The 26,530-nt window shown below is 54.4% G+C and overlaps 1 protein-coding gene and 1 non-coding gene across 10 annotated transcripts in view; both read left to right on the plus strand.

Annotated features, from left to right (window-relative positions):
• AP1B1 (adaptor related protein complex 1 subunit beta 1) overlaps positions 1 to 19,820 on the plus strand; it is a 62,473-nt gene extending 42,653 nt beyond the window's left edge. For 2 of the 9 annotated variants that reach the window (XM_010359329.2, XM_010359355.2), the window contains 10 exons: positions 4,792 to 4,890; positions 5,410 to 5,669; positions 6,316 to 6,517; positions 7,413 to 7,433; positions 8,048 to 8,191; positions 13,156 to 13,301; positions 15,623 to 15,752; positions 15,997 to 16,081; positions 16,817 to 16,903; positions 16,993 to 19,820. In XM_010359329.2, coding sequence (XP_010357631.2) covers positions 4,792 to 4,890; positions 5,410 to 5,669; positions 6,316 to 6,517; positions 7,413 to 7,433; positions 8,048 to 8,191; positions 13,156 to 13,301; positions 15,623 to 15,752; positions 15,997 to 16,081; positions 16,817 to 16,903; positions 16,993 to 17,333 — 1,515 coding nt within the window. In that variant the 3' untranslated portion in view covers positions 17,334 to 19,820. Of the gene's footprint in view, positions 1 to 4,791; positions 4,891 to 5,409; positions 5,670 to 6,315; positions 6,518 to 7,412; positions 7,434 to 8,047; positions 8,192 to 13,155; positions 13,302 to 15,622; positions 15,753 to 15,996; positions 16,082 to 16,510; positions 16,568 to 16,816; positions 16,904 to 16,992 lie in introns of all 9 variants that reach the window. The other 7 variants (XM_030914994.1, XM_030914995.1, XM_010359340.2 and 4 more) reach the window with 7 other exon arrangements.
• LOC115893079 lies at positions 14,318 to 14,413 on the plus strand. The gene has a single exon (XR_004053034.1). It is a non-coding gene; the product is annotated as a small nucleolar RNA SNORD125 (small nucleolar RNA).
• Positions 19,821 to 26,530: the final 6,710 nt, after the last annotated feature.

The raw sequence follows: 26,530 nt of genomic DNA on the forward strand, positions 1-26,530 counted from the left end.
CTTTAACTCTTAGCCTCAGTTTCTTCATTTGTAAAATGAGAATCATTAGATCTTCCCTCATCCTTTTGCTACAAAATTGAAATTGGGATGCTTGGTATAATGTCCTTAACACATGCCCAGCCCATAATAAACACTCATTCATGGTAGTGTTGGTTTGGGCCAAATTGGTTTCAAAAGCAAACTAGTCCAGGCCAAAAAGAAGAGCAACTGGTTCCAGTAGCCGGCAAGTGTGGGTAGCACGCTGCCTTCTGGGACTCCTGGCTGAGGGTGCTTGGATGGTGGCATTGAGCTATCTTCTGCTGTGGGTAGGCTCCCAAGAGTGGGAGCTGTAAGGAGTCAGCAGTTCCAGGCTATGTCCTTACGGCACAATAACTCCCATGGAAAGAATTTTTCTCCTTCCCTCAGTAGTTCCAGCAAAAGTCCCAGGACCTATTAGCATTATCCTGAGCCAGGCACTGTGACTCTGGTTGGCGAGGTCTCTCAGACACCGATCCCAGTCAGTGTGGACTGAAAGGGACAGAAAGATGGATGAGGCTCTGAAGGAAAGCCAGTGTTTCTGTTCCCAGAAGACAGAATAGATGCTGGGTGAGCAAAAACAACAGATGTCCATCCCAGAATCACAGTACTAATTCCCACCGTCACCCCCCCACCGCCACCTGCTTCCAGACTGCCTTTGCTTGCAATACCAGCCTCTTCCCGGTGTCTCAGAAGCAAAGCCTGCCTATGCTGGGTTCTGCTCCTGCAGGCAAGTCCTGCCTGGGATCACTGTGAGGATGTCCTGTAGGGCAGAGATCCCCAACCCCCCAGGCCACGGCGCAGTACCCGGTACCATGGCCTGTAAGGAACTGGGCTGCACAGCGGGAGATGAGTGGCAGGCAAGCAAGCATTACTGCCTCAGCTCCGCCTCCTGTCAGATCAGTGTCAGCATTAGATTCTCAAAGGAGCGCAAACCCTATTATGAACTGCACAGGCGAGGGATCTAGGTTGTGCGTTCCTTATGAGAACCTAATGCCTGATGATCTGAGGTGGAGCAGTTTTATCCTGAAACCATCCCCCCACCCTTATACCCCATGTGTGGAAAAATTGTCTTCCACAAAACTGGTCCCTGGTGCCACAAAGGCTGGGAACCGCTGCTGTAGGGGTGTGCTTCTGCCCCTATCAGAGTCAATCTTTTGCAGCTAAGCCTGCTAAAAAGCCAGGATGAGAGAAGCTGGACAGGGAGAGGTAAGCCAAGAGTCTGGTGGTGTGAACAGAAACAGAGCTCTGAAGTTTGAGATCCAGCCTCCTCCTTGTGGTGTGGCCTGGAGCACAGTTACGTGAACTCAGCAAAGCCATTTCCTTGTCTCTAGTGCAGTTATTGCAAAGACTGCTGGACATTGTGTGTAAAGTGCCCGCTCCAGCACTCAGTTTAATGGTAGCTGTGGGGGTGTGATGTAATTCAGTAGCCTGTTCACTTTGCATCTTTTGTTCACAACACAGTTCAAAGCTCTTTTAAGAATACTTGTTAGGGCCAGGCGCGGTGGTTTACACCTGTAATTCTAGCACTTTGGGAGGCCGAGGCGGGCGGATCACTTGAGGTCTCGAGTTCAAGACCAGCCTGACCAACATAGTGAAACCCCATCTCTATTAAAATACTGCGCGCCTGTAATCCCAGCTACTCCAGAGGCTAAGGCAGGAGAATCGCTTGAACCCAGGAGGTGGAGGTTGCGGTGAGCCGAGATCATGCAACTGCACTCCAGCCTGGGCAACAGACCAAGGCTCCATCTCAGAAAAAAGGAAAAAATAAAAAACTTGTTAACTGGGTGCAGCAGCTCACTCTTGTAACCCCAGCACTTTGGGAGGCCGAGGCAGGAGGATCTTTTGAATCCAGGAGTTTGAGGCCAAGCTGGGCGACATAGTGAGACCTCATCTCTATAAAAAAAATTAGCTGGGTGTGGTGCACCCACCTGTGGTCCCAGCTACTTGGGAGGCCTAGGTGGGAGGATCGCTTGAGCCCGGGAGGTTGAGGCTGCAGTGAGCCAAGATCATACCAGTGCACTCCAGCCTGGGCAATAGAGCGAGACCTTGTCTCAAAAAAAAAGAACACTTAATGAGTGCTTGACGATTTGGAGTTTTTTGTTTGTTTGTTTTAGCGACGGACTCTCACTATGTTTTGCCCAGGCTAGCCTTGAACTCCTGGGCTGAAAGGATTCTGAATAGCTAGGACTATGGGCTTGCACCACTGCACCAGGCTTGACAATTATGGAACTCATTTTACATTGTCTTGTTGAATCTTCTCATCCTTGGCTCCTAGGCCTCTCTAGCCATGGACAGCCGACTTAGAAAGTCTTGGTCAGCAGCTGGGCATGGTGGCTCATGCCTGTAATCCCAGCACTTTGGGAGGCCGAGGTGGGTGGATCACTTGAGGTCAGGAGTTCGAGACCAGCCTGGCCAACATGGTAAAACTCATCTCTACTAAAAACACAAAAATTAGCTGGGTGTGGTGGCGTGTGCCTGTAATCCTAGCTGCTCAGGAGGCTGAGGCAGGAAAGTCACTTGAACCCAGGAGGCAGAGGTTGCAGTGAGCTGAGATCACCCCATTGCACTCCAGCTTAGGCAGGAAAGTGAGACTGCGTCTCAAAAAAAAAAAAAAAAAATCTTGGCCAGGGTGGTATATCAGCCCAGCCTGCATGTGGCCCTGTCCTGCCATCCCATCCTGTCTGGATGGCAGGAGTAATGTCATCATTGCAGGAAGATTGCCCTAAATATGCAGGCTAACAGCCTGAGTGTGTTGAGAGGAACTGGAATGAATTGTTGAGCCAGGGCCCTGGGCACCTGGCCAGACCAACCTCTGGCAATACAGCCTGAGGCATACCTGACTGGAACCACAGCAGATCTGACAGTGATGAATAATTCCAGGCATCCAGCTGACTGGGTTGGGAAGAACTTTTTCAAGAGTCCTTGTGTGATGGTAGTGGTGATAATGACTGTGATGATGACAGCTATTCCTTAGCAGAATACACAGTGCTTTTTTATTGTTTTGTTTTGTTTTGTTTTTTTGAGGCAAAGTCTCACTCTTGTCCCCCATGCTGGAGTGCAGTGGCGCGATCTCGGCTCACTGCAACCTCCGCCTCCCAGGTTCAAGCAATTCTCCTGCCTCAGCCTCCCGAGTAGCTGGGACTACAGGCGCCTGCCACCATGCCTGGCTAATTTTTGTATTTTTAGTACAGACAGGGTTTCACCATGTTGGCCAGGCTGGTCTTGAACTCCCGACTTCAGGTGATCCGCCCGCCTTGGCCTCCCAAAGTGCTGGGATTACAGGCGTGAGCCCCCGCGCCCGGCCGCTTCTTTTCATTTGTGGTCTCATCAACTCTCCATTAACCCTGTGAGATGTAATGACTGTTTTATAGATTAGGAAGCTGACTCAGAGAAGCTAAATGACTTGCCCAGGGTCACCCAGCTGAGAAGTGATAGAACTGGAGTTCAAATAAGGTGAAAAAAAAATCTTGGCCAGGGTGGTATATCAGCCCCTCCAAGCAAACTGCCATGAGTTGCCATTTTTAAAGCTCACAAGAATCCTGAAGTAGGCCACACCTCTCCTTTACAGATGGGGGTAAATGGCTTCCCATTGGCTACCCAGGCAGGGGCTAGAGTCTGGAAGCCAGATGCTGGGCTGCCTCCTACCTCGGAAACAGCCAGCCTACTGCTCCTCTGCTGCTGGCCCACATGTAACCAAATTGCAGAGACTCTGGTTCGTCCCAGAATTGGAGGACCACATGCCCTCCGTTCCGCCTGCCGCTGTCAGCCTTCCCTGTACAAGTGCCCTCCTGCTGGGCAGGTGTCAGAGATGCCGCCAGCATGGCTGCTGCTGGACTTCCTGCACTGCCACTCCTGCCCTCCTGCTGCAGACCTGTCCCTGGCGCAGCCCATGGGCTCCTACTGCCCCTGACTCCAGGAGCCTCAGGCTGCCCCCTTGTCCTAGGACTAGCAAAAATGAGACCATGACTAAGGAAGGATTATGTGCAAAGACTTGTTCTTGCATAGATGTTTCTTCGGTCAGCAAGTATTTCTTAAGTGCGTGCTCTACACGAGGCACTAGATTGGGCAGTAATTAGTGACACGGCAGTAAGCAAGACAGACATCTCTCCAGCCCACAGGGGGCTCACTGCACAGGACAGCCAGCAACTGGTGGTGCTGTGAGGGGATGGAAGAGGCTGCAGAAACATGGGGATTCTGGAGGTGGGGTTGGCATGAGATCTGAAGGGTAAGGAGGTATTGGCCAGGATGAGGGCAGCTTTGGGTATGTCCAGGTATGCAGCAGGGGCCGGTGGAGGGCCACCAGTAATGGTTCCCACCCTCTGGTAGAAGCACAGGTTCTTGATGGCAGGCTCTGTGGACCCTGCTGCCCCAGTCCCCTGGGACTCCATGGGGCTGTCGCCACTTGCTGACAGGTAGTCCCAATAAGAAGCATACCAGCCACATGTGAGCTTCTCATAGTTCTGTGAAGTCTAGAGCTCCAACAGGTTTCTAGAACTCTAGGGCTGGGCGGCGGCCCCTGGCCTGCTTGGGTTTGCCAAATAGTCCAGTGCTTAGCTCCTTCCTGAGTGAGTGATGCCAAGGTCTGGCTGCTCAGCGGCACCAACACCTGTGGCGGCCCTTTGCGTGTGTGCCGGGACAGCCCCAAACCTAGAAGAGCTGTGCTTGGCTTCCAGGGACTTTGAACACCCTTTTCCTCCTCAAGCCTTTTTGGTCTCCCGCTGTCCCCATGTGAGGCCCACCTTCCTCCTCGCCACTGCCGTTCCCTCCCTGCAGGTCCAGCTGCAGCTGCTGACAGGCATCGTGAAACTCTTTCTGAAGAAGCCAACAGAGACCCAGGAGCTGGTGCAGCAGGTCCTCAGTCTGGCCACTCAGGTGGGTGCCCCAGCCGCCCCACTGTGCCCAGCACAGCCGTCACTCAAGCAGGGGAACTTTTGTCCCAGGAATTAGACCTGGAAGCCAGGCCTACTCCTGAGACAGGTATCTTGTGGGTGGGACTGGCTTCCAGCCCCAGAGTAACCCAAGCTCCCTGCCTTCAGGGAGCTTAGAACACAAAGTGCAGGGAGGTCAAGTAGTGAAGTTGAGACAAACTAGACAGAGGAGGAGAGCCTGCGGAAGCCTGAGGGTGTGCGTTGGGGGCAGGAAGGGCAGGCCACAGTGGGCGGTTGGGAGTAGAGACAGGCACGGCCAGGCTGGAGTAGAGCAGCATGGAGAAGGAGCCCGGGGATGGGGTATGGCCCTGTAGGTGGTGTAGGGACAGGCTCATGGGAGCACTCAGGACTGCTGTCCCCATTGGCCAGCCCTGTGCCACACCTGGCTCATGGCTACAGGAAAATCTCCTCCCTTCTCACCTGGCTACTCTGAGTTTCATGGGCTTCTCCTCACCCCCACAAGGACTCAGATAACCCGGACCTGCGGGACCGTGGCTACATCTACTGGCGCTTGCTTTCCACGGACCCAGTGGCAGCCAAGGAGGTGGTGTTGGCTGAGAAGCCACTCATCTCTGAAGAGACGGACCTCATCGAGCCCACACTGCTGGACGAGCTTATCTGCTACATCGGCACGCTGGCCTCTGTCTACCATAAGCCTCCCAGTGCCTTTGTGGAGGGGGGCCGGGGCGTCGTGCACAAGAGCCTACCACCCCGCACGGCCTCGTGAGTGAGACTGGCCAGTAGGCCTGAGCCTCCACACCTGCTTTCCCAGTTCAGCAGCATAGGCACTAAGGCCTGGTGTGTCATGCCCTGGCAAGGCCTGAGTCTGAGGAAAACTGACAACCTTTTCTCAGCTATTTATTGTACATGAGGTATTTGCTAGATGACCTCATTCCATCCTAACAACAGCTCTGAGAGCAAATGTCCCCATTCTTCAGGTGGGAACAAGAGACAAGGAGAGCTTGAGGGACTGGTCCAGGATCTCACAACTAGCAGAGCTGGGACTCAGACCGGTTCTGTCTCATTCCAGAGCCCTGTCTGTGCCTCCTCCTCTGCTTTTCCCAGGTGGTTGGTGTGACCTGGTGGCACCATCCTAGGGCACTGGCTTCCAGTTTTCTCCTTGGCATGGGCTGAGGGCTAGAAGCAGGCGGCCCTCTCCCTTCACTCATCCTCATGGAGGGCCTGAAAGATGGACTTGCTGTGGGAATGGGGAAGCAGTGGGGCCATGTGGACAGGCCTGTCGGGGACAGTGAGGAGACTCAGTGCCTGTCCTGGGGGAGGTGCCTGGAGGCTGGGGTCTCTTTAACCTTCCTGAGACATCTTGATGCCTCCGCCCTACTGAACGTCTCTCCCTTCTGTGTCCCGGCAGGAGTGAGAGCGCAGAGAGCCCTGAGACAGCCCCTGCCGGAGCACCTCCTGGGGAGCAGCCAGATGTCATCCCCGCCCAGGGCGACCTGCTGGGTGACCTCCTCAACCTGGACCTTGGCCCCCCAGTGAGCGGCCCACCCCTGACCACCTCCTCAGTGCAGATGGGAGCTGTGGACCTTCTTGGCGGTGGCCTTGACAGCCTGGTATGTCATGGGTGCCCTCTGGATGATGTTGATAATGATCCTCAGAGGAGCAGTCACTGAACGCCCCTCCATGCCAGGCACCAGCTGAGTGCCTCAGGTACATTATATTGAGCTCTTACCATTTACCCTCGGAGGTGATTGTGTAGCTCCCTACTTATGATAAGAAAACCAAGGTTTAGAGAGGCCAGGCAGCCTTCCCTCCAAGGTTGCACAGTCCCTGAGTGGCAGACAGGATTCCACTCCCTTGTTGGACCTTCAAGTCCCAGGAGATCCTGGGCAGGGAGGCCCATCCTAGCCCTTGCCTTAATCCTGCCATCACAGTCACCTTTGCCCTGTTAGGCTAGGGTGTTCCTAACTTTGAGGAATCAGACTTGTGTCCACTTAGCTTCATGCTGCCCCAGCTGGGAACAGAAGCCCAGCCAGGCCTATTTGAGAGGACATGGGAGGCCGGGGAGAGAGGGGAATGGGAAGACAATAGGGAGGGGAGTGGTGAGACTAACGTGGGTGTCTCCCTGGGGCTTCCTCAGGCAACTGGCAGGGCCAGGTGCTGGGGGTGGCTGAGCCTCTTCATTTGACTGTGCTCGACTCAGGTCTGCACGGTGGCAGCACGGGGGCAGGAGACTGGCGATCAACGTTGCTAGGGTGAGGCAGGAAGGGCTGTGGTGCAGAATGGGTGTTGGGGTAAATGTGTGGTGTAGTGCCTTTCATAGAGACGGGGTCTGGGCCTCTCGTAGGCCCCAAAACAGCCTCACACCACTCTCCTCTTGGATGGAGCTACGGTTAACTAATCTCCTCTCTCTTTCCCTTCTCTCTCTTGTTTCTCTGTCTTCCTTCCTGGCTTTTTCTCTCTGCATGTGGCTGCCTGTTCTCTTCACCTGCCTGCTTCTGCTTGGAGATGGGGGATGAGCCTGAAGGGGTATGGTTCAACCCTTGCGTCACCAAGCCTTCATCCTTGCTCCTCCCGAAAGCGCTGGCCCAGCATCCCAAGGGGCGGGTGATGTCAAAGCAGCCCCCGCCTGCTGAGCCCTTGCCTTGGTCCAGCGTCCTGGCAGTCTCTGTCTTGACCAGCTGGCATCCGCCTACCACTGGGCCCCATAGCCATGGATTCTTGCCCAGTCCTCACCACCCCATGACACATCACCTTGTCATCCCAGGGGTTGCCAGCCCTCAGTCCCACAACCTCTCTCTAATGTCCTGGAGGGAGAGCACCCGTCTGCATAGCATGTCTCCACCCAGCCGTGTGTCTTGGGACCTCCTTTTATCCATGGGCTGAGTGTCAATTTGGGAGTGTCTCCAGCCCTTTCCCAGACGTTACTCCTAAGGCTCAAGGCTTACAGGGCACGGGAGGGCTCAGCCTCTCTTCTCCACCCACCTCTCTCTGTCTTGTCTCTGTAATTTAGAGTTGATATGGAGGCTGTCCTGCCCCCTGCCCCCAGTGTATTCTAAAGAGCCAGGTGGCTTTACTCATTCCCAGCCCTTGATGTCCTTGCTTCTTGATGCCTGCCTCTGACTCTCTCCCTCCCTTTCCAGATTGGGGGCACCAACTTCGTGGCACCTCCAACAGCAGCAGTACCAGCCAGTCTTGGAGCACCCATCGGCAGTGGCCTGAGTGACCTCTTTGACCTAACCAGTGGTGTGGGCACCCTGTCAGGATCATATGTGGCCCCCAAAGCAGTAAGTCACTTGTCTTCTCTTTTGGCAGAAGCAGAGAGAAGTTATAGAGACTGGCATGTGGGCTCCTTTAAATGGCCTCGGCCGTAGAATTGGCTCAGGCCGGCGCTGATGAGGGAAGCTGGGGGCCACGGGGGCACCGAGGAAAAGGAGCTAAGTCAGGCTTGGTGGATGCCTAGGCAGGCTTTCCGGAGGAGTCGCAGGACCTCATTAGCTGAACAGAAGCGGGTAGGGGCTCCAGACCAAGGGAACAGCCTGTGGTAAGGCCTGGAGGGAAGGGAGACCCTGGCCTCTGTCAGGGAATCAGCAGAGGCCTGTCAGGTGGAAGCAGTAGTTCTCAGTGCCATCAGACCCAGCACCCCTTAGTCATCATCGACATTTTACATTGTCACCATTCCTCTCCTTAAATGCAATTGGTGGGCTGTGTAACCTACCTACACACAGCATTCCAAAAATACTCAGATGCTTTCACTGCATGGAGGAGACATAAAAGGAAGAGAATACAAGTGTATGTATCAATGTTATAAGTGTCTGGGCACGCCCGCCCACTCACCCCGGAAGATATGAAGTTGCCAGGTGTTTGCTGCAGGGCAAAGTCACTGTGACTGTGGCAACCACAGTCTGGATGTTTGTAGCCTGGACCCCATGAGTGGTTTGGCCAGTGGTGCCATTTGTTTCTGAAGTGGTCGCTGACTCCCAGTAAGGTTCGGAGTAAGATAAACAACAGGCTTCCCTTGATTTTCCTGAGAATTGTGTTCCTGGAAGTCTCAGGATATGTTGAAACCATGCAGAAAATACTGGAAGGATGCAGGACAGTTGCTTGTTGTGGGGTGGTTGTCCCCATGGTGGGACGTCCAGCATCCCTGACTCCAGCCCCCTATGTTATGCCACCTGAAGATGCCCACAGAAGCTCACTGTGCCACCTAGGGCACACCCCCAAGACTCCTGGCTAGACTAGGGATCAGCAAAGGAAGAAGCTGGCAAGGCTGGTGGGCCAGGCTGAGCGTTTCTTCTTGATCCTGGCACAGCCGGAGGCTTTGGAAAGTTTTAAGCAAAGAGATGAACCAGTCTGATTTGCACTTGAGAAAGATGGCTGCGTGTGTAGGGAAGGGGTGGGGCAGAAGCACTGGCCCCAGGGGATTCTGTGGCAGGGAGGAGGAGTGCTGCGGCAGCTGGACCACGAGGGCTCTTGTGGGTGGAAACAGTGGCCAGACTTGAGAGCTCCCTGGGAGGGAGGAGCCGGGGCTGAGGGAAGGAGAGCTGAGTTCAGGGTGTGAGAACATGCAGGCGTAGCACTGAGGAGAGCTCAGTGTGGCCCATGTTGTCAATGTCAAGGAAGCTGCCAGAGGGGACCAACCTGGCCTGATCCCCTCACCACACTCAGATCAGAAGTTGTGTTTGCCAGAGCCCCCCTCTCTCTTCTGAGGTCCCCGCCCCAAAACAGGATACAGTTGGGGGTCGGGGCAGTGATAGCTCTGTCATGACTAGGGAGCCATGAACCCCCACCTCCCTACACCCTGAGCTGGATTTCTCCACCATATGCCAGCTGCACCTGCAGTGGTGGTGACTGGAGGCCCTGGCAGGGTCTGGGCACTGAGAGGCCGACAGCAGACAGCAGCTCTGACACTAGTAGCCACACACTTCCTTGCAGGAATGGCACAGCATTCCACAGCCACCACCAGCACGTCCTCCTCCCAGCAGCCCTTTGTGGCTCTTCCTCCTATTTCGTGGTTGAGAAATCTGAGTGCTTTTGCCTAAGGTCACATAGCTGGTGACAGAGTCTGGAAGTGAAAGCAAGTAACACTAAAGCCTCTGCTCCAGACCCCTACATGATGGTGGCCCCACAGAGCGTGAGAACGACCTGTGCCCCTGCCTTCATGGGTGGAGTGTCAGGGCCAGCAGGGCCAAGGGAACGTAGGATCGTGGCATAACGTACAGCATGTGCAGTTGACTTACTACCTGGATTGGCTGCACCAAGGCATGAGGCCAACCTGTACTCACCAGAAGCCCAATATCACAGGCACACAAAGCAGGACGAGTCCTTAAGGGACAGAGAACAGCAAAGACTCCTGTAACCCGGTGGGTGCCAGCCCTTGCCAGGCACTGCAGAGCTGCCAGGAAAAGAAAGCCTGGAGCTGGCCTTTGGCAAGCTGGCACTAGGCTTGTGAGTTCATCTTATATATATATTACATTACATATATATAATATATATTATATATAATATATATTATATTACATATTATATTACATATATATATTATATTATATATATATATATATATATATATTTTTTTTTTTTTTTTTTTTTTTTTTTTTCAAGACAGAGTTTTGCTCTGGTCACCCAGGCAGGAGTGCAATGGTGCAATCTCAGCTCACTGCAACCTCTGCCTCCGGGGTTCAAGTGATTCTCCTGCCTCAGCCTCCCGAAGTAGCTGGGATTACAGGTGCCTGCCACCACGCCTAGCTAATTATTTGTGTTTTTAGTAAAGACAGGATTTCACTGTGTCGTCCAGGCTGGTCTTGAACTCCTGACCTTAGGTGATCCACCTGCCTCGGCCTCCCAAAGTGCTGGGATTACAGGTGTGAGCCACCGTGCCCGGCCATGTGTTTGTCTTACCAGTGTTATCCCTCTTTGTCTTTCTGAAGGGTCAGATGAGTGTATCCAGCAGAGCATGCTGGAAAGGAGAGGGGAGGGGATCTCTTAGTCAGGAGTCATCAGGCCAGGCTGCCTGGAGGAGGAGTTTTTCTGCCCTGGGCAGGATTTTCTCCACTGCCTCAGTCATGGGAGGGTTCTAGGGTGTGGGTGCCCTCTCCCTTCATAATCAGTTGGTAGGTATCCACATCTTCCTGACAGTGCTGTGGCCACCTGGAATTGTTCATTCCTCACGCATTTCCACACCCTGCCTGTGGGGTTAAAGACATTGGCCAGGTCAGGCGCGGTGGCTCATGCCTGTAATCCCAGCACTTTAGGAGGCCAAGGCGGGCGGATCACGAGGTCAGGAGATCGAGACCATCCTGGCTAACACGGTGAAACCCCATCTCTACTAAAAACGCAAAAATTATCCAGGCGTGATGCCGGGCGCCTGTAGTCCCAGGTACTCGTGGGGCTGAGGCAGGAGAATCGTGTGAACCCTGCAGGCAGAGCTTGCAGTGAGCCGAGATGGCACCACTGCACTCCAGCCTGGGTAACAGAGCAAGACTCTGTCTCAAAAAAAAAAAGGCTTTGGCCAACCCTGCTGGTCTAAGGGAATGAGGCTGTCTGTGTATAAGAACTTTTGGGTTCCTCACCATTTGGCTCAGCTGGTGGTGACAGTTCATTGGTTCATCCAGTAAAGATTGAAGATGGTTCTGTTAGGACTTGTGTGAGACATCATGAACCCACAGTGACCAAGAGCAGTGCGGTCCCCATCCCCAGCCATGGGCAACTGAGAGAGGGCCAGGGGAAAGGAGGCCTGACAGGGGCTCCGGGGTAGTCGTCCATGAGGGAGCCACGCCCCCAGTCAGGTTCAGCTGGCCTCTGCGTACTCTCTCAGCCGCCGTGGCACAGCTGAGAACCAAAGCAGGGTACTTTCTGTCCTCACAGATCTGTCCAGGGGGCACAAAGGGTGCTCAGGGTTAACTGAGCAGGATGGGGGTGGGGAGGTGCTTTCAAAGCAGAGGTAACAGCCGGTGTGAGGTCCCAGGGGCAGGGGCAGGGGCAAGTCTGGGGAGCAGATGGGCACCAGGCTGTGGAGGCCAAGGCCCGAGGACGCCACTGCAGGATTGGAAGGGGTTTCTTAGGATGCCATGATCAGATCTGCATGTCACAAGATAACGTCAGCTGCTGTGGAAAGGGGGAGAGGGTGGAAATGGGGCACCACCTGGCAGCTGCTGTCTCACCTGGGGAAATCTGGTGGCAGCTTAGATGCTGGTGGCGCCTCTGGAGATGGAGAGACATGGAGGCCCTGGAGGAAGATGTAGGAGGTGGCCTCCGCAGGACTTGGGTTGCGTGACTGCCGCGAGGGGGTTAGGGTGGGGTGGGGGCGCTGTGCCTGATGTTTCTGTGGTTTCTGGCACTGGCAACCTGAGAGACAGTGGGACGTTTGTTGGCACTGAGTGCACTTGCAGAAGCTGTCAGTGGGGTCTAAGCCTTTTGACCTCAAGGGGCCTGTGAGCTGTCCATGGGAGAGTAACCGCCTGAGAGGCGTTTGTGAGTCCACAGGATGCCGCTGGCGGATGTCTTCCATGGCAGGGCTCTAACTCATGCTGTTTGCTCAGCAAATACTCCCCGAACGCTGGTTTCACACCAGGCTCTGAGCCAAAGGTGGTAAAGACGGAAAAACAGAGCCTTTCCCTCAGCGAGCTCTCTGAGTACAGGGGAGACAGACACAAGGTCATATTTATCTGCCATAACATCACTGGGGCGAGGGAGCCTGGGGGCAGGGTTCCAGGAGGAGGTGGTTCTTGAGCTGAGACTCGAATGACAAGGGCAGCCAAGCAGCGGAAGGCCTGCCAGGCAAGGGGTCCTCTTAGGTACTGTCCTTGGTCAGACCAGTTGCTGCAGCTGAAGGCCAGCCCTGCCTCCTGCAAGGGAGGACAGGCAGTGACAGTCAGGAAGGCCCAGGCTCTGGCCGAGGCCCAGGATGCCACTGGGCACTGAGCTCTGTCCTTAGCTCATGGCATCCCTCAGCCCTACTTCCCAAGTGATCCCTCCATTGCCCTCTGAGGACTCAACATCAGCCCTGGAGCCGAAGCGCCTCCCCAGCCCGAGCTGCTCCAAGAGGCAGCCACATCGTGGCCATAACCCTAGGTGGGACATGGGATTGTTCTGTTCCCAATACGTATCTGGTCATCCCCTAGCAGTAACGGTGGGGGTGCTGGATCTGGGAGGCCCCTGCAAGAGAGAGAGAGGAAAAGCACCCTCAGGTGGGCTGTTGAGTTTGGGCTGGGGGAAGAGGCACCCACCCACTGCACCCTTTTCCCTGCAGGTCTGGCTCCCAGCCATGAAGGCCAAGGGGCTGGAGATCTCGGGCACCTTCACCCGCCAGGTGGGCTCCATCTCCATGGACCTGCAGCTGACCAACAAGGCCTTGCAGGTCATGACCGACTTTGCCATCCAGTTCAACCGCAACAGGTGAGCTCCCTGAGGCCAACTCACCTCTCAAGGGGAGGCCTGAGAGAATCCAACTTGGAATCTGTTCTGGGGACTGCAGGCAGGGGTGGGGCCGCATGGGGGAGGGCAGTGCCCCTTTTCTGGAGGATGTTCCCCACAACACCTTGGGCCAAAACTCCCTGAAGCACTGGGTTTTGTTTGTTTCTTTTCTTTTGGAGATAGAGTCTCGCTCTGTCACACAGGCTGGAGTGCAGTGGTGCCGTCTCAGCTCACTGTGGCCTCCACCTCCCAGGTTCAAGCAATTCTCCTGTCTCAGCCTCCCAAGTAGCTGGGATTACAGGTGTCTGCCACCATGCCTGGCTAATTTTTTGTATTTTTAGTAGAGGTGGGGTTTCACCATGTTGCCCAGGCTGGTCTCGAACTCCTGAGCTCAGGCAATCCGCCCACCTCGACCTCCCCAAGTGCTGGGATTATAGGTGTGAGCCACCGTGCTCAGCCAAGCAGTGGGATTTCTACCCCCAAGTAGAATATGGACTCCAAAGTACCAGGCAGAGTGGGGAGGGATGTCTTTCGTTTGCGTTTTTATTTTTTATTTTTTGAGATGGCCTCAGTGTATTTATTGCCCAGGGTGGTCTTGAACCCTTGGGCTCAAGCGATCCTCCTGCCTCAGCCTCCTGGGTCACTGGGACTACAGGTGCACGATACTACACCTGGCCCCCCTTATTTTTGCCTCCACTGTCCAAAGAAGTGTTTTACAGACAGAAATGCCCTGCTCCAGCTGAAGAGCCCACCTCTGGCAAACACCCCACATAGGAGGGGCCTATCTTAGGGACCAGCTCCCAGAAGGCTGGTGGGGAGTGGGCCTGTCTGCCAGCCTCTCCATTGTGGCAGAGGATTAAAGTATCAGATGGGGCCTCTGGGAGTGGTAGCTGCTCCAGGCCCCTCCCCACCGGGTCCCCTACACTGGGTGTCAGTGGGAAGGTTGCCTGTCTGGCACTGTCATGGACCCGGCCAGTGAAGCTAGGGCTCCCCTGGGGACCCCTGGCAGCCCCTCCTGATGATTCTTCTTCCTGAGCACGCTCATGATGAGCAAACTGAGCCTCTAAGAAGTTGACTGAAGGGGCTGCTTCCCCAGGGAAGCCTGGAGGCCAGTAGGTCCTGACTCTTGGGCAGACCGGGACTGGGGGTGACTCTGCCACTTACCTTCATGTGACCCTGGAGGTCACAGAAGTGCACCAGGCTCCTAGAGGTGGTTCCAATGGTTGCCTCTAGCAAACTTACTGTATGCTGCATGCTTCCTGGGCACCAGGCCCTGTGCCACCGGCTTTGGGAGTATTGTCTCGCTTGAGGTACTTGATGGCCCAGCAAAGTCACTGCCATCACCCCTTTTTAGTAGGTAATGACACCTGGGCTCCTTGGACAGCTCACACAGCGGGCAGTAGTGGAGCTCCCAGGAAATCCTGGTGTGCTAAGCCACCAGGCGGGCCTGGGGTTCCCCAAATGGTCTCCCTCTGTGTCCCAGGCAGGCTGATGGGTCAGACAGCTCAAACTCTCATTCTCAGCAGTGCCAGTCACTCTGTGGGGTCTGACACAAGCGTGCTCCTCCCTGAGACGGTGTCCTCATCTAGAGGATGGAAAGAGGTGTACCTGGCCCTGTTTTTATGAGGCTGGAACGCGTGTAATGTCGAATCTGTAGCCCGGGTATACTGAGCCCTCGGTTTGTGCCCCCAGTCCCATGCCCTATGACTTATCTTCCAAGAGCCTGCAGCTCTTGGCTCACACTCAAGAGGATCTTCCATTTGCCACTGTGCTGCTTTGCAGAGAAGCAGGGCTTTCCTGAATCTCTCTGTGGCCACTGTGTGTCCTGGCCAGTTCTGGCCAAGAGAGTAAAATCTAGCGTCTTGCTTGGGATGGTCAGATCCCTTCTGGGAGTTGAGGATTGGCAGCAAAGACTTGAGCAGTCCCAGAGTTTTCAAGGTAGAAGCAGCTTATACTCCAGGCTGCTGGCATTAGACAGAGCTCCTTGAGGGCAGGACAGGGCAAGGCCTGCTTACCTGGGCCCACCAGTGCCTGGCCCAGAGGAGAAGAACAGAGCTGGGCTTTAGGCCTGCAGCCAGGCTGGGGCAGAGCAACTGGCCTGGGGCTCTTTGTTTCTGTCCACATGGTCATCTGGAGGAGGGAGACCAGGAGCCCATCCTGTCCAGGGTCCAGAGCATGGGTAGGCTGGTACTGTGAGAGGCTCCCTGCCAACCACAGCCCCAGCTCCCGAGCCAGAGGAGCTTACCTGTCCCGCATCAGCACCTGCTCCCCTTGCCATGCCTGTGGGGCTTCTCTCTCCCCAGCTTTGGCCTGGCCCCCGCCGCCCCCCTCCAGGTCCACGCACCACTCAGCCCCAACCAGACAGTGGAAATCTCCCTGCCTCTCAGCACGGTGGGCTCGGTCATGAAGATGGAGCCTCTGAACAACCTCCAGGTGGGTTCTGGGGAGGGCAGGCACCCCAGTCCTTACACACCCACCAGCTGGGCCCCACTGGGGTCAGCAGTGGGTTGTGTCTGCAGAGTCATGCTCTTAGCTGTTGGGGAGGCCCAGTCAGGGAACAAAGGGGTGTGTTTACCAGGGAAGGCCCTGGGAGAGAATCTGCTCAGCGATGCCCTTCCTGGGGCCTCAGAGGTGGCGTCAAGGCCCAGAGACTGACCGGGGACCCCCTTGTGCCTAGGTGGCTGTGAAGAACAATATCGATGTCTTCTACTTCAGCACCTTGTACCCACTGCACATACTCTTTGTGGAGGATGGGAAGATGGGTGAGTCATGAGGGAGCCCTCTGGGGTGCCTGAAATGGGACTGTGGCTTGGGAACCTGGCCAAGGTAGTGCCTTTACCAAGGCCCTGATGGACTGCCTTACCTACAAATGGAATCGGGGAGTCGCTTCCTCCCTGCAGGCCTGGAGTGAGGAGTATACCCAGGATCCCCAGGCCTTAGTGGCCAGTTCTGGTCTGGCAGGTGGGCTGTGCCACATGGAACTCACCCCACTCCCAGGCTCTCCTGCTCGCTCCTCAGCCTTGTCCCACAGGCTGCAGAGAGCCCAGGTCATGCCCCACGCCTGGTAACCCCCCGCTCTGTGTCCTTGCTGGAACCCCCAAGAAGGGTGTTGATCACAGCACACAGATGGCCTGCACCCGGCCCCTGGCTGCGTGGAGCCCTTGGCCCATGTCATCTCTTGCTTGCCACAGAAGCCCTGCATGGGAGGCTGTGCCTTACAAGCAGGCTGCTCACCGAGGAGGAGGAAGGTGTGTGGGGGTGGGGAGGGGAGATTTGAGGCCTGGAGGCAGGAAACCAGGGTCATTTGGAAGCAGCACTGGGGCCTCCGTCACAGAGCGGAGGGTGTGCTCAGGGAAGCAGGAGGGCTGTGTAGCAGCTAGTGCCTGTCGTCAGCTTTCAGGTGGCACAGTAAAGGCCAGACCCATTTCCTGCTGAGCTGCAGAGAGCCCATAGGTTTATGAGGGGCCCCCCTCTCATCCTCCCCGCTCACCCTGCAGACCGGCAGATGTTCCTGGCCACATGGAAGGATATTCCCAATGAGAATGAGGCCCAGTTCCAGATCAGAGACTGCCCCCTCAATGCAGGTGAGGACTCCGAGCACATGACCCCAGCCCCTCACCTGTACCCAGGCCCCGCACTGACTGGGGTCTCCCACGGCCATGTGACCCCACAGAAGCTGCGACCAGCAAGCTGCAGAGCAGCAACATCTTCACTGTCGCCAAGAGGAACGTGGAGGGCCAGGACATGCTCTACCAGTCCCTGAAGCTGACCAACGGCATCTGGGTGCTGGCGGAGCTGCGGGTCCAGCCGGGCAACCCCAGCTGCACGGTGAGAGCCCCGGCACCCACCCTGCGGCCTTGGAGCCTCCCCTTCGTCCCATGCCAGGGGGTGGTTCTGGTGGAGGACGCGGTCCAAGCATCCCTTCAAGCCTGGCTTGAACCAGAATCAGTTCGGTCCCTGAAAAGGACCTTTCTAGAAAGCTTTCACATCCACCCCGTCGGGTTACCCAGATAAGACACCAATTGGGTCTCGGAACAGTGAGTTGGACTAGAAGATTTGTAAAATTGGGCCCTGTGAGGTGGTGAAGTTGGTTTGGCACCCCTGACTGGGAAGTGGCATTGCTAAGCATAGGCCCTAGCCCTGTCCTGTGAGTGCCTGCATGCCCAGCTGGGAGGACGTTGGTTCCCAGGAGCCCTAATTTCCCAGCCTTTGAGGTAGACCTGTCAGGGGATGGCTTCCCTGGGGCACATAGTTGTCCTGGAGGTCTGCGCCACTGTTCCAGGGCCCTGGACAGCCCCAAGCTCTGCTTCTCCCCCGCACCCCTGAGTCTCTGGCAGGCATGGCCCTCCAGACACTGCACCTCCTGGGCCCTGCTGCCAGCGCTGGTCGGTGGGGGGCTGTGGCGTGGCTTCGGTGGTGGTAACTTCCGTCTCCCTGTGTTTGGTTGCTGCATGTCACCTTCCCTGCTGGTGCCCGTGGTGCAGGACTTAGAGGTTAGCAGATCGCTTTCTCTTTCTCCATCCACCCTCCCCAGCCTTGTCTCCTGTCCTGGCCCCCATGCACCCCATGTTTCCTGTCTGCACTCATCTCTTGGCCTCACCTCACCTGGCAGGCTCTAGCCAGGTGGCCCTGATTGAGGTGCTGACACCCCACTTCCACACATTCACAGTGTGCACAGAGCCCTTCCTAGGACCTGGACGGCCCGTGGGCTGCTGCTGACCTGCGAAACTCCATTGTTCCCACTTCCTAACTGTGCCCTGCGGAACCAGTGCTTTAGAGTGGATGGGTGGGGACTCCTCTCTCCTCTGCCTGTGATCTCAATCTCAGGCCCCAGAGCGGAGGCAAAGTCTCTACCGTGCCTGCTTCCTACGTAGGAAACCAGGAATGAGCCCAGCACCCCTCCAGACTCCCTCCCAGCCCTCCCACACCGCCTCGGGATTTTCTGTCAGGCTTCAGTCCTGAGGACCCCAGACCTTCAGGGACTCTGGGGGGGCCGGGCAGCCCTCAGGGTGGGGGCCTCCGGCTCGTGACTCACACTGCTTGCCAGCAGGGCTCTGGGGACTGGGCTGACAGCAGGTGCGTGGGCTGCAAGTATATTTGGTCCACACCCGGCTGGCTGCGATGGCCGCCCCCTCTGCTTTACCTCACATCTGTGCCAGGCACAGCTGCCGCCAGGCTGTGTGCACGCCACGCTATCCCATTGGTTCCTGCTCTCTTCCCCACCCCTTTCCTTCCTGAGAGGAACTCCAGGGATGAGTGCTCTTTCCCCCAACCCCTCTCTCCCCTGCAGCTGTCCCTGAAGTGTCGAGCGCCAGAGGTGTCTCAGCACGTGTACCAGGCCTACGAGACCATCCTCAAGAACTGAGGCCCCGGCCAGCACCCGCCCCAGCCTTCTGCCTGCCCCATCGAGGAGGCCCCTGGGGGTGGCAGCACATCTTCCTCCTCGCAGGAGGGACCAGGCAGGGCTCCTGGCCACCCCGTGGGCTCTGTGGTCCTGATGGCAGCACCCGATCCCTGGGGTAGGGCACCACCCCCTCCTGGGGTGAGAGCACAGGACACTCCCGTGCTCCGGGACACCCCTGCTCCTGTGGCTGTGACATGGGGTTAGGTGAGGAGGGGACCAAAGGAAACAGCCAGAGCAGCCACAGAAGCTGTGCCTGAAGGGTGAGCATGGAGCTTGCCCCACCGGCTCACAGCCCCGGCAGCCCCTGGCTCCTTGGAATCTCGGGTTGGTGTTAAAGGGCCCCCCACTGCCACCTCTCATGGGATGGACCCTGCCAACCTGGCCTGGGTGTGCAGGTAGGGGTCCCTTTGGTACCAGGAGAGCTGCTTGCCTTAGGCCTGGGGCTCAAGGAGCTGTAGGTGCCAGCAAAGGGGCAGAGCTGGGTTGGGAGGAGCCCAGGGCCTGCACTGCCCCTTTGCAGCCACCTGGCTGGTGCCCTGCAGCTGTGCCAGTTGGGCCACAGCCTCCCAAGTGCTGACCCGCATGGTCAAGACCAGGCAGAAGCTCCCAGAGCCCCTGACTTGGGCTCCCACCCTACTGGCAGCTGCACTGTCCCCCACTCCCCACTTCTGCCACAAGGATGGTCTGTGATACATTCCTCAGTGTCACCTCTGAGCCCAGGCCTCCTGCAACAGAGACAAGGCCGAGGAATGGGGCTGGGCGAGCGGGTGCGCCTCCTGTTTGGGTTTCTTTGGGGTTTCTCTTCTCTGTAGTGTCTGCTGCCCTCCTCCTGGCCTCCCAGGTTTCAGTTGTGTCTGACAGAGCATTAGGTTTTCCTGTTACTGCTGTTTAATAATAAAGAAAGTTCGGCTTTTGGCAATCACGGACACTTTTTTCCCCTCCACCAAATGTCAGGATTGAAAGCTGCCTCCATGTGGTTGGGGATGGTTTTCTGACCCTACAGTAACTAGATCTAATATATATATCATCAGAAAATGTATATTGTATGTTTACTCTTATTTTCAGAAAGAGAAAGTGAATAAAAATGATGACATCAAGTGTGTCCCCAGCCAGTGTGTCAGGCCCAAGGCTCTTCTGGGCAGGAGTCCCGGGCTGCAGGGACCCCAGGGTCAAAGGCTCCAGTGGTGTGTGCGGCAGCACTCTGAGGACAGCGCCTTCCCTCCATCCTATCCTTGGCAAATTGACTGCTGCAGCCTGCTGTCCCTGGCCCCTCTCCTGCCATTGATCCCACCTCCCACGGAGCTGACGCTGTCTCGCCTTGTGATGCTGGCCAGAAGGCTGGGCTCCCCTTGTGGTTTTCCCCAGCTCCCTGTCATCTGGGAGGCTCTGGGGGGCGTGGGAGATCCCCTGATCGGGGCGGTGGTGGGAGAGGGGGTGGGCATGTGGACAAGGCCAGCCGCCACCGAGGGCACCTTGTATGGCCCCAATCCTGGCACTGGCCTAGCTCCCAGGTAAGGGTGGCCAGACCCTAGGCAGGGCTTCGTCAGCTGAGCTGCCTCCTGGCTGGTGGGCCTCAGCCTGCTTCTGAGGGAGGAGCAGCCCAGGTTCCCCTCAGCCTGTTTCAGCCCCAGCCGCTCCCTCGTGTTCTGTCTGTACTTAGCTCCCCACACGCTGCCAGCCTCACACACACCGCTGCCTTCCTGGCTGCCGGAAACTGGGCGATACAGCCTGCCCTCTTACAGGGCATCACAGGAGCATCTGGCCCTCCACTGCCCCACCTCTGACCTCTGTGGTGTCACTGTGCTGCCCTGGGGACCCCAGGGTCAAGGGCTTGAGTTGCATGCCCAGCTGTGGCCCCTCCACAGAGTCCAGAACCAACCAAGGTCCTTGACTGCACAACCCTAGTTCTTGCCTCGCCTGAGAGTCTCTGCCCAAATGCAGCTGGAGTCCCTGTCCTGCCATGGAACTAGAGGTTGGTGAGCCCTTAATGAGAGGGACTGTCACCCTGCCATGTCACCTGCCTCCTCTGAGCTCAACACCTGGAAACACTGCCTGGGAAGCAGCTGCATGGGCCGCCACACCCATGGCCTGCCAGCTCAGCCATTCAGGGGGCTCAGCACTTCACCTCCCCACCCCTCCATCGCAAGGTCTGAAGAGGGCAAGTGTGGGATTGCTGTCCCCACTGGAGGCCCAGGACAAGCCACCTGGGTGAGGAGAGCTGGCGAGAAAGGAGGACCATCCCTAGACACCTGTGTTTGAATGAGTCTGCTCAAGCCTCAGGTGATCGTGAGCGGTGCCTCACCAGTTGGGGCCCTCTTTCACCCCACAGTGCTCAGCATAAGGGAACCCAGCATACACTGCAGCGGCTTAGTCTGCACGCGGGGAAACTGAGGCAGGGCCGTCATGCTCCCAGTCCCCCACACTACTGCATCAGGAGAACAGACACACAGGATGCTCCTTTGGGGCCCGGCCTTTAGGAAGAGTGCTTTAGGGCATAGCCAGTCTGTACCCTTCAGCTTCCCTGTCCCTCCCTCACCTCTGAGGGTCATCACAGGCCGCCTCCCTCCTGCTCATGTAGCACTTCCTACTCCTGACGCACTCAGGCCTCCCCGCCTTGCCTCTTGGAGGCCTTGGCATCTGGCAGTTTAGGGAACTTCCCTGGCTTTTCTTGAGAAGATTCCCCAGCATCTTGAACCTTCCCAGCCAATCAGGAAATCCAACAGCAACCAGTTATTTCTGGAGGGTCCAACACATACTCGAGGGCTGATGGATTCCCCTGTGCAACAGACACTGCCAAGGCTGTCACGGGACCTGGTTTTACATTGTTTAATCTTCAGCTAGTGGTTTGTGTTTGTTTTTATGGAGCGAGTCATTCAGGACCATGGTGAGTGAGGTCAGCCAGACAGAGAATAAAGTTCCCCCTCCCACTCCATCCTCAGTCCTTAGTTTTCCTCACTTAAAGGCAGACATTGTTGCTAGATTTCGATTTTCATCCAGGGATATTCTGCACATGTGTATAAGCAAATCCATGTAGAGATCTACTAAACGAATGATGGCCTACCTAGGCACGGCTAGCACATCCCTTCTCTGACCTGACAGTCCTTTCTGAAGCTCTTTCCCCATCTTTAGGAGCAGACCACCTCAGACTTCCTTGTGTGAGTGGGCCACCATTAGCCAATCCCTGCTGTGGGGCATTCAGGCTGTTTCTGCACCCTAAGCAATGCTGCAGTGAGTACCTCCCACATAACACCCTCTGCATGGGCAGGGACGTAGCTATAGGATCCAGCCCCGGAACTGCTGAACCAGAGGGTATACCCAAGATGCATTTTCTATTTTTGTTCTTGTTTTGAAAAGGTAACACATTCACATGGTTCGAAATCCAGAAGACAAAATAGATGTAAAAAATCTACCCCTTTCCCTCATTTTCCTCCCCAAAGGAAACCAATGTCATCCAAAGAGACTCAGCTTTGCCTAATGTGGATTTTTTCCCTTCTTATGTAGAAATGGTAGCACAGAATACATGTTGGGCTTATATAGCAGAGGTTTTTCCACTATTAACCCATTACAGAGAGTGTCCTCATGCCTTTTTTTTTTTTTCATTTTTTCATTTTTATTTCTTTTTTGAGATGGAGTCTCACTCTGTCGCCCAGGCTGGCGTTCAATGGCATGATCTCCGCTCACTGCAACCTCCGCCTCCCAGACTCAAGCGATTCTCCTGCCTGAGCCTCCCAAGTAGCTGGGATTACAGGCACCTGCCACCACGCCCAGCTAATTTTTGTATTTTTAGTAGAGACAGAGTTTCGCCATGTTGGCCAGGCTGGTCTCGAACTCCTGACCTCAGGTGATCCGACCGCCTCTGCCTCCTAAAGTTCTGAGATTACAGGCATGAGCCACCATGCCCGGCCGCCTTTTTTTTGTTTGTTTTTTTTTGAGACACAATCTTGCTCTGTCACCCAGGCTGGAGTGCAGTGGTGCAATCTCGGCTCACTGCAACCTCCGCCTCCCAGGCCCATGTAATTCTCATGCCTCAGCCTACCGAGTAGCTGGGATTACAGGAGCACACCACCACACCCAGCTAATTATTTTTTTAATTTTTATTAGCCATGGGGTTTCACCATGTTGGCCAGGCTGGTCTCGAACTCCCGACCTCAGGTGATCTGCCTGCCTCAGCCTCCCAAATTGTTTGGATTACAGGCGTGCCACTGCGCTTGGCCTTTTTTCTCTTTTTCTTTTCTTTTCCCTTTTTTTTTTTTTTTTTTTTTTTTTTGAGACAGGGTCTCAAAAAAACCACCACCCAGCAAATTTTTGTATTTTTTTGTAGACAGGGTCTTGCTATGTTGCCCAGGCTGGTCTCAAACTCCCGGGCTCAATAACCTGCCTGCCTCAGCTTCCCAAAGGGCTGGGATTATAGACGTGAGCCATCGCGCCTGGCCCTTTCCGTGTTTTCAGTGTGTCTCTTTGCATGTGTTTTTAAGCCACTTGTATGTCCCTTTCTGTGAGCTATCTTCACATTTTCTGCCATTTTTTATCTGATTATTGACCTTTTTCTTACTGATTTACCATTATTCCTCCCTAATTTGTTACTGCTTTTTACTTTTCCATGCTGAAATTGGGCTTTTTAAGATGTAATTTTCTTTTTTTTTTTTTTTTTTTTTTTTTTTTTGAGACGGAGTCTCGCTCTGTCACCCAGACTGGAGTGCGGTGGCCAGATCTCAGCTCACTGCAAGCTCCGCCTCCCAGGTTCACGCCATTCTCCTGCCTCAGCCTCCCGAGTAGCTGGGACTACAGGCGCCGCCACCTCGCCCGGCTAGTTTTTTTGTATTTTTAGTAGAGACGGGGTTTCATCGTGTTAGCCAGGATGGTCTCGATCTCCTGACCTCGTGATCCGCCCGTCTCGGCCTCCCAAAGTGCTGGGATTACAGGCTTGAGCCACCGCGCCCGGCCCAAAGATGTAATTTTCTTTTAATTTTTTCTTTCTAGTACTTGTCTGCTCTTCATTTTTGCATTTCAATCCTGTTCCATCTGGGCTTTCTGTAGGAATGAGGTAGGGATCCAACTTCCCCTTTTCCCCAGATGGTTCCCCACTTGTCTCCATGCCATTTACTGAATAATTCATCTTTTCCCCACAGATTTGAAATGCCATTTTTATCATATTCTAAATTTCCACATATATTTGGGTGTTTTTCTGGACTCTGTTCTATACCAGATAATTTGTCTATTCATGTTTTGATAACTTTTATTTTTATTTTTATTCATTTATTATTATTATTATTATTTTTTTTTTTTTTTTTTTTTTTTTGAGGCGGAGTCTCGCTCTGTTGCCCGGACTAGAGTGCAGTGGCCAGATCTCAGCTCGCTGCAAGCTCCACCTCCCGGGTTTACGCCATTCTCCTGCCTCAGCCTCCCGAGTAGCTGGGACTACAGGCGCCCGCCACCTCGCCCGGCTAGTTTTTGTATTTTTAGTAGAGACGGGGTTTCACCGTGTTAACCAGGATGGTCTCGATCTCCTGACCTCGTGATCCGCCTGTCTCGGCCTCCCAAAGTGCTGGGATTACAGGCTTGAGCCACCGCGCCCGGCCTCATTTATTATTTTTGAGACAGGGTCTCACTCCTTTCACCCAGGCTGTTGTGCAATGGCGTGGTCTGAGCTCACTACAACTTCCACCTCCCAGGCTCAAGTGATCCTCCTGCCTCAGCCTCCCAAGTAGCTGGAACTACAGGTGAGAGCTACCACACCTGACTAATTTTTGTGGTTTTTGTAGAGATAGGCTTTCCCCACATGGCCCAGGCTGGTCTCGAACTCCTGAGCTCAAGTGATCCACCCTCCTCAGCCTCCCGAAGTGGTGGGATTACAGGCATGAGCCACCATGCCCAACCATTTTTTTATTTTTTGAGTCAGGGTCTCACTCTGTCACCCAGGCTGGAGTGCAGTGGCACGATCATAGCTCACTGCAGCCTCGAACACCTGGGCTCCAGCAATCCTCCTGCTTCAGCCTCTCAAGTCATTGGGATTACAGGTATGAGCCACAGCTCCCAGCCATGTTTTGATAACTTCTTGTACCCTCTTATTCCCATTTCATTCTATTTGAACTTTACAACTAGTTTGTCTTTAAAAAAAAATTGATCATATTATTTGGATCACATCAAATGTTTACATTAATTTATGGAGAATGACCTTCTTGTAATGATGTCAGTAACAATATTGGCTCTTTATATGTAAAGAACAGGAGTAGATGCTTTCCCATTGATTCAGGTTTTCTTTTATGTCTCTGTAATATTTTTTCTTCGTGTAAAATTCTTTTTTTTTTTTTTGAGATGGAGCCTCCCTTTGTCGCCAGGCTGGAGTGCAGTGGCATGATCTCGGCTCACTGCAACCTCCGACTCCCTGGTTCAAGCGATTCTCCTGCCTCAGCCCCCCAAGTAGCTGGGATTACAGGCACACGCCACTACGCCCAGCCAATTTTTGTATTTTTAGTAGAGACGGGGTTTCACCATATTGGCCAGGCTGGTCTCAAACTCCTGACCTCAAGTGATCTGCCCGCCTCAGCCTCCCAAACTGCTGGGATTACAGGCGTGAGCCACCATGCCTGGCCACCTGTTTCGTTTTTTTTTTATTCGTGTTTCACTAGTTTTCCACTCACGTCCTCCTGCTCTTCCAGAATCCCATATTCCACGTGGGACTCATGTCTCCTATCTGTGAGAATTTCTCAGATATTCTTGGTGTTTCATGACCTTGACTGTTTCAAGGAGTCCTGCTTGGGCGTTCTGTAGAAGGTCCCTCAGTTTGGCTTTGTCAGGTGTTTTTCTCGTGATCAGCCTGGGATTATGGTTTTTTTAGAAAAAATACCACACAGGTGCCTTTCCCTTCGCATCATAATCAGGGTGACATTCTATCGACATTTCTTGTCACCTCACGTTTGCCTGGATCACCTGGCCAAGGTAATGTTTGCATGTTTGTAGTTTTCTCTACTGTGAGTTACTTTTCCCTCTCTTTTTTATTTTATTTATTTTTTAAGACAGGGTCTCATTCTGTCCTCCAGGCTGGAGTGCAGAGGTCCTCACTGCAGCCTTGACCTCTGGAGCTCAATTGATCCTCCCACCTCAGCCTCCCAAGTAGCTGGGACTACAGTCACACACCACCACACCTGGCTAATTTTGTTCATTATCATCATTTTTTTATTTTTAGTAGAGAGGAGGTCTCACTATGTCACCCAGGCTGGTACTGAACTGGGCTCAAGTGATTCACCAGCCTTGGCCTCCCAAAGTGTTGGGATTATAGGCATGAGCCACCGTGCCCGGCCATCCTCCTTTCTGTATTCTTTGGAAGCAAATAAGTAAATGCAGCTTACACTTTGGAAAGTGGGGTGGGGGAGTAGCTACATGAAAGTGTTTGGAATTCTTCTTTAAGGAAGACTTGTTTCTTCTCAGACGTTATTTTTTTTCCCTGGGAGCAAGCAAGCTGAATGATCACATTTTATTTATTTATTCAGTCATTTATATCAGTGTGGACTCATGGATATTTATTTTATAATCTGAGCTTAATCCCATATAACATTATTTACTTTGTTGCTTGAATTGCTGCAGATTTGGCCACTGGGAGCTCCTTCTGGAAGGTTCCTATGTCCTTGTGACATACCACCATCCTCGTTTTTGGGCACTTCCTTCCTTTCTGCCACCATAAGTTGCTCCAGGATCATCTTGTACTGGTCCTGCCCCATCCCTAGAAGCAGTCATCTCTCCAAGGAGCCTGGTTCCTTTCACTGGAGAACAGTATTAGAAACCAAGAGTGGCCAGGCCGGGTGCGGTG

This window comes from Rhinopithecus roxellana, chromosome 13 (assembly GCF_007565055.1).
Source record: "Rhinopithecus roxellana isolate Shanxi Qingling chromosome 13, ASM756505v1, whole genome shotgun sequence".
NCBI lineage: Eukaryota > Metazoa > Chordata > Mammalia > Primates > Cercopithecidae > Rhinopithecus > Rhinopithecus roxellana.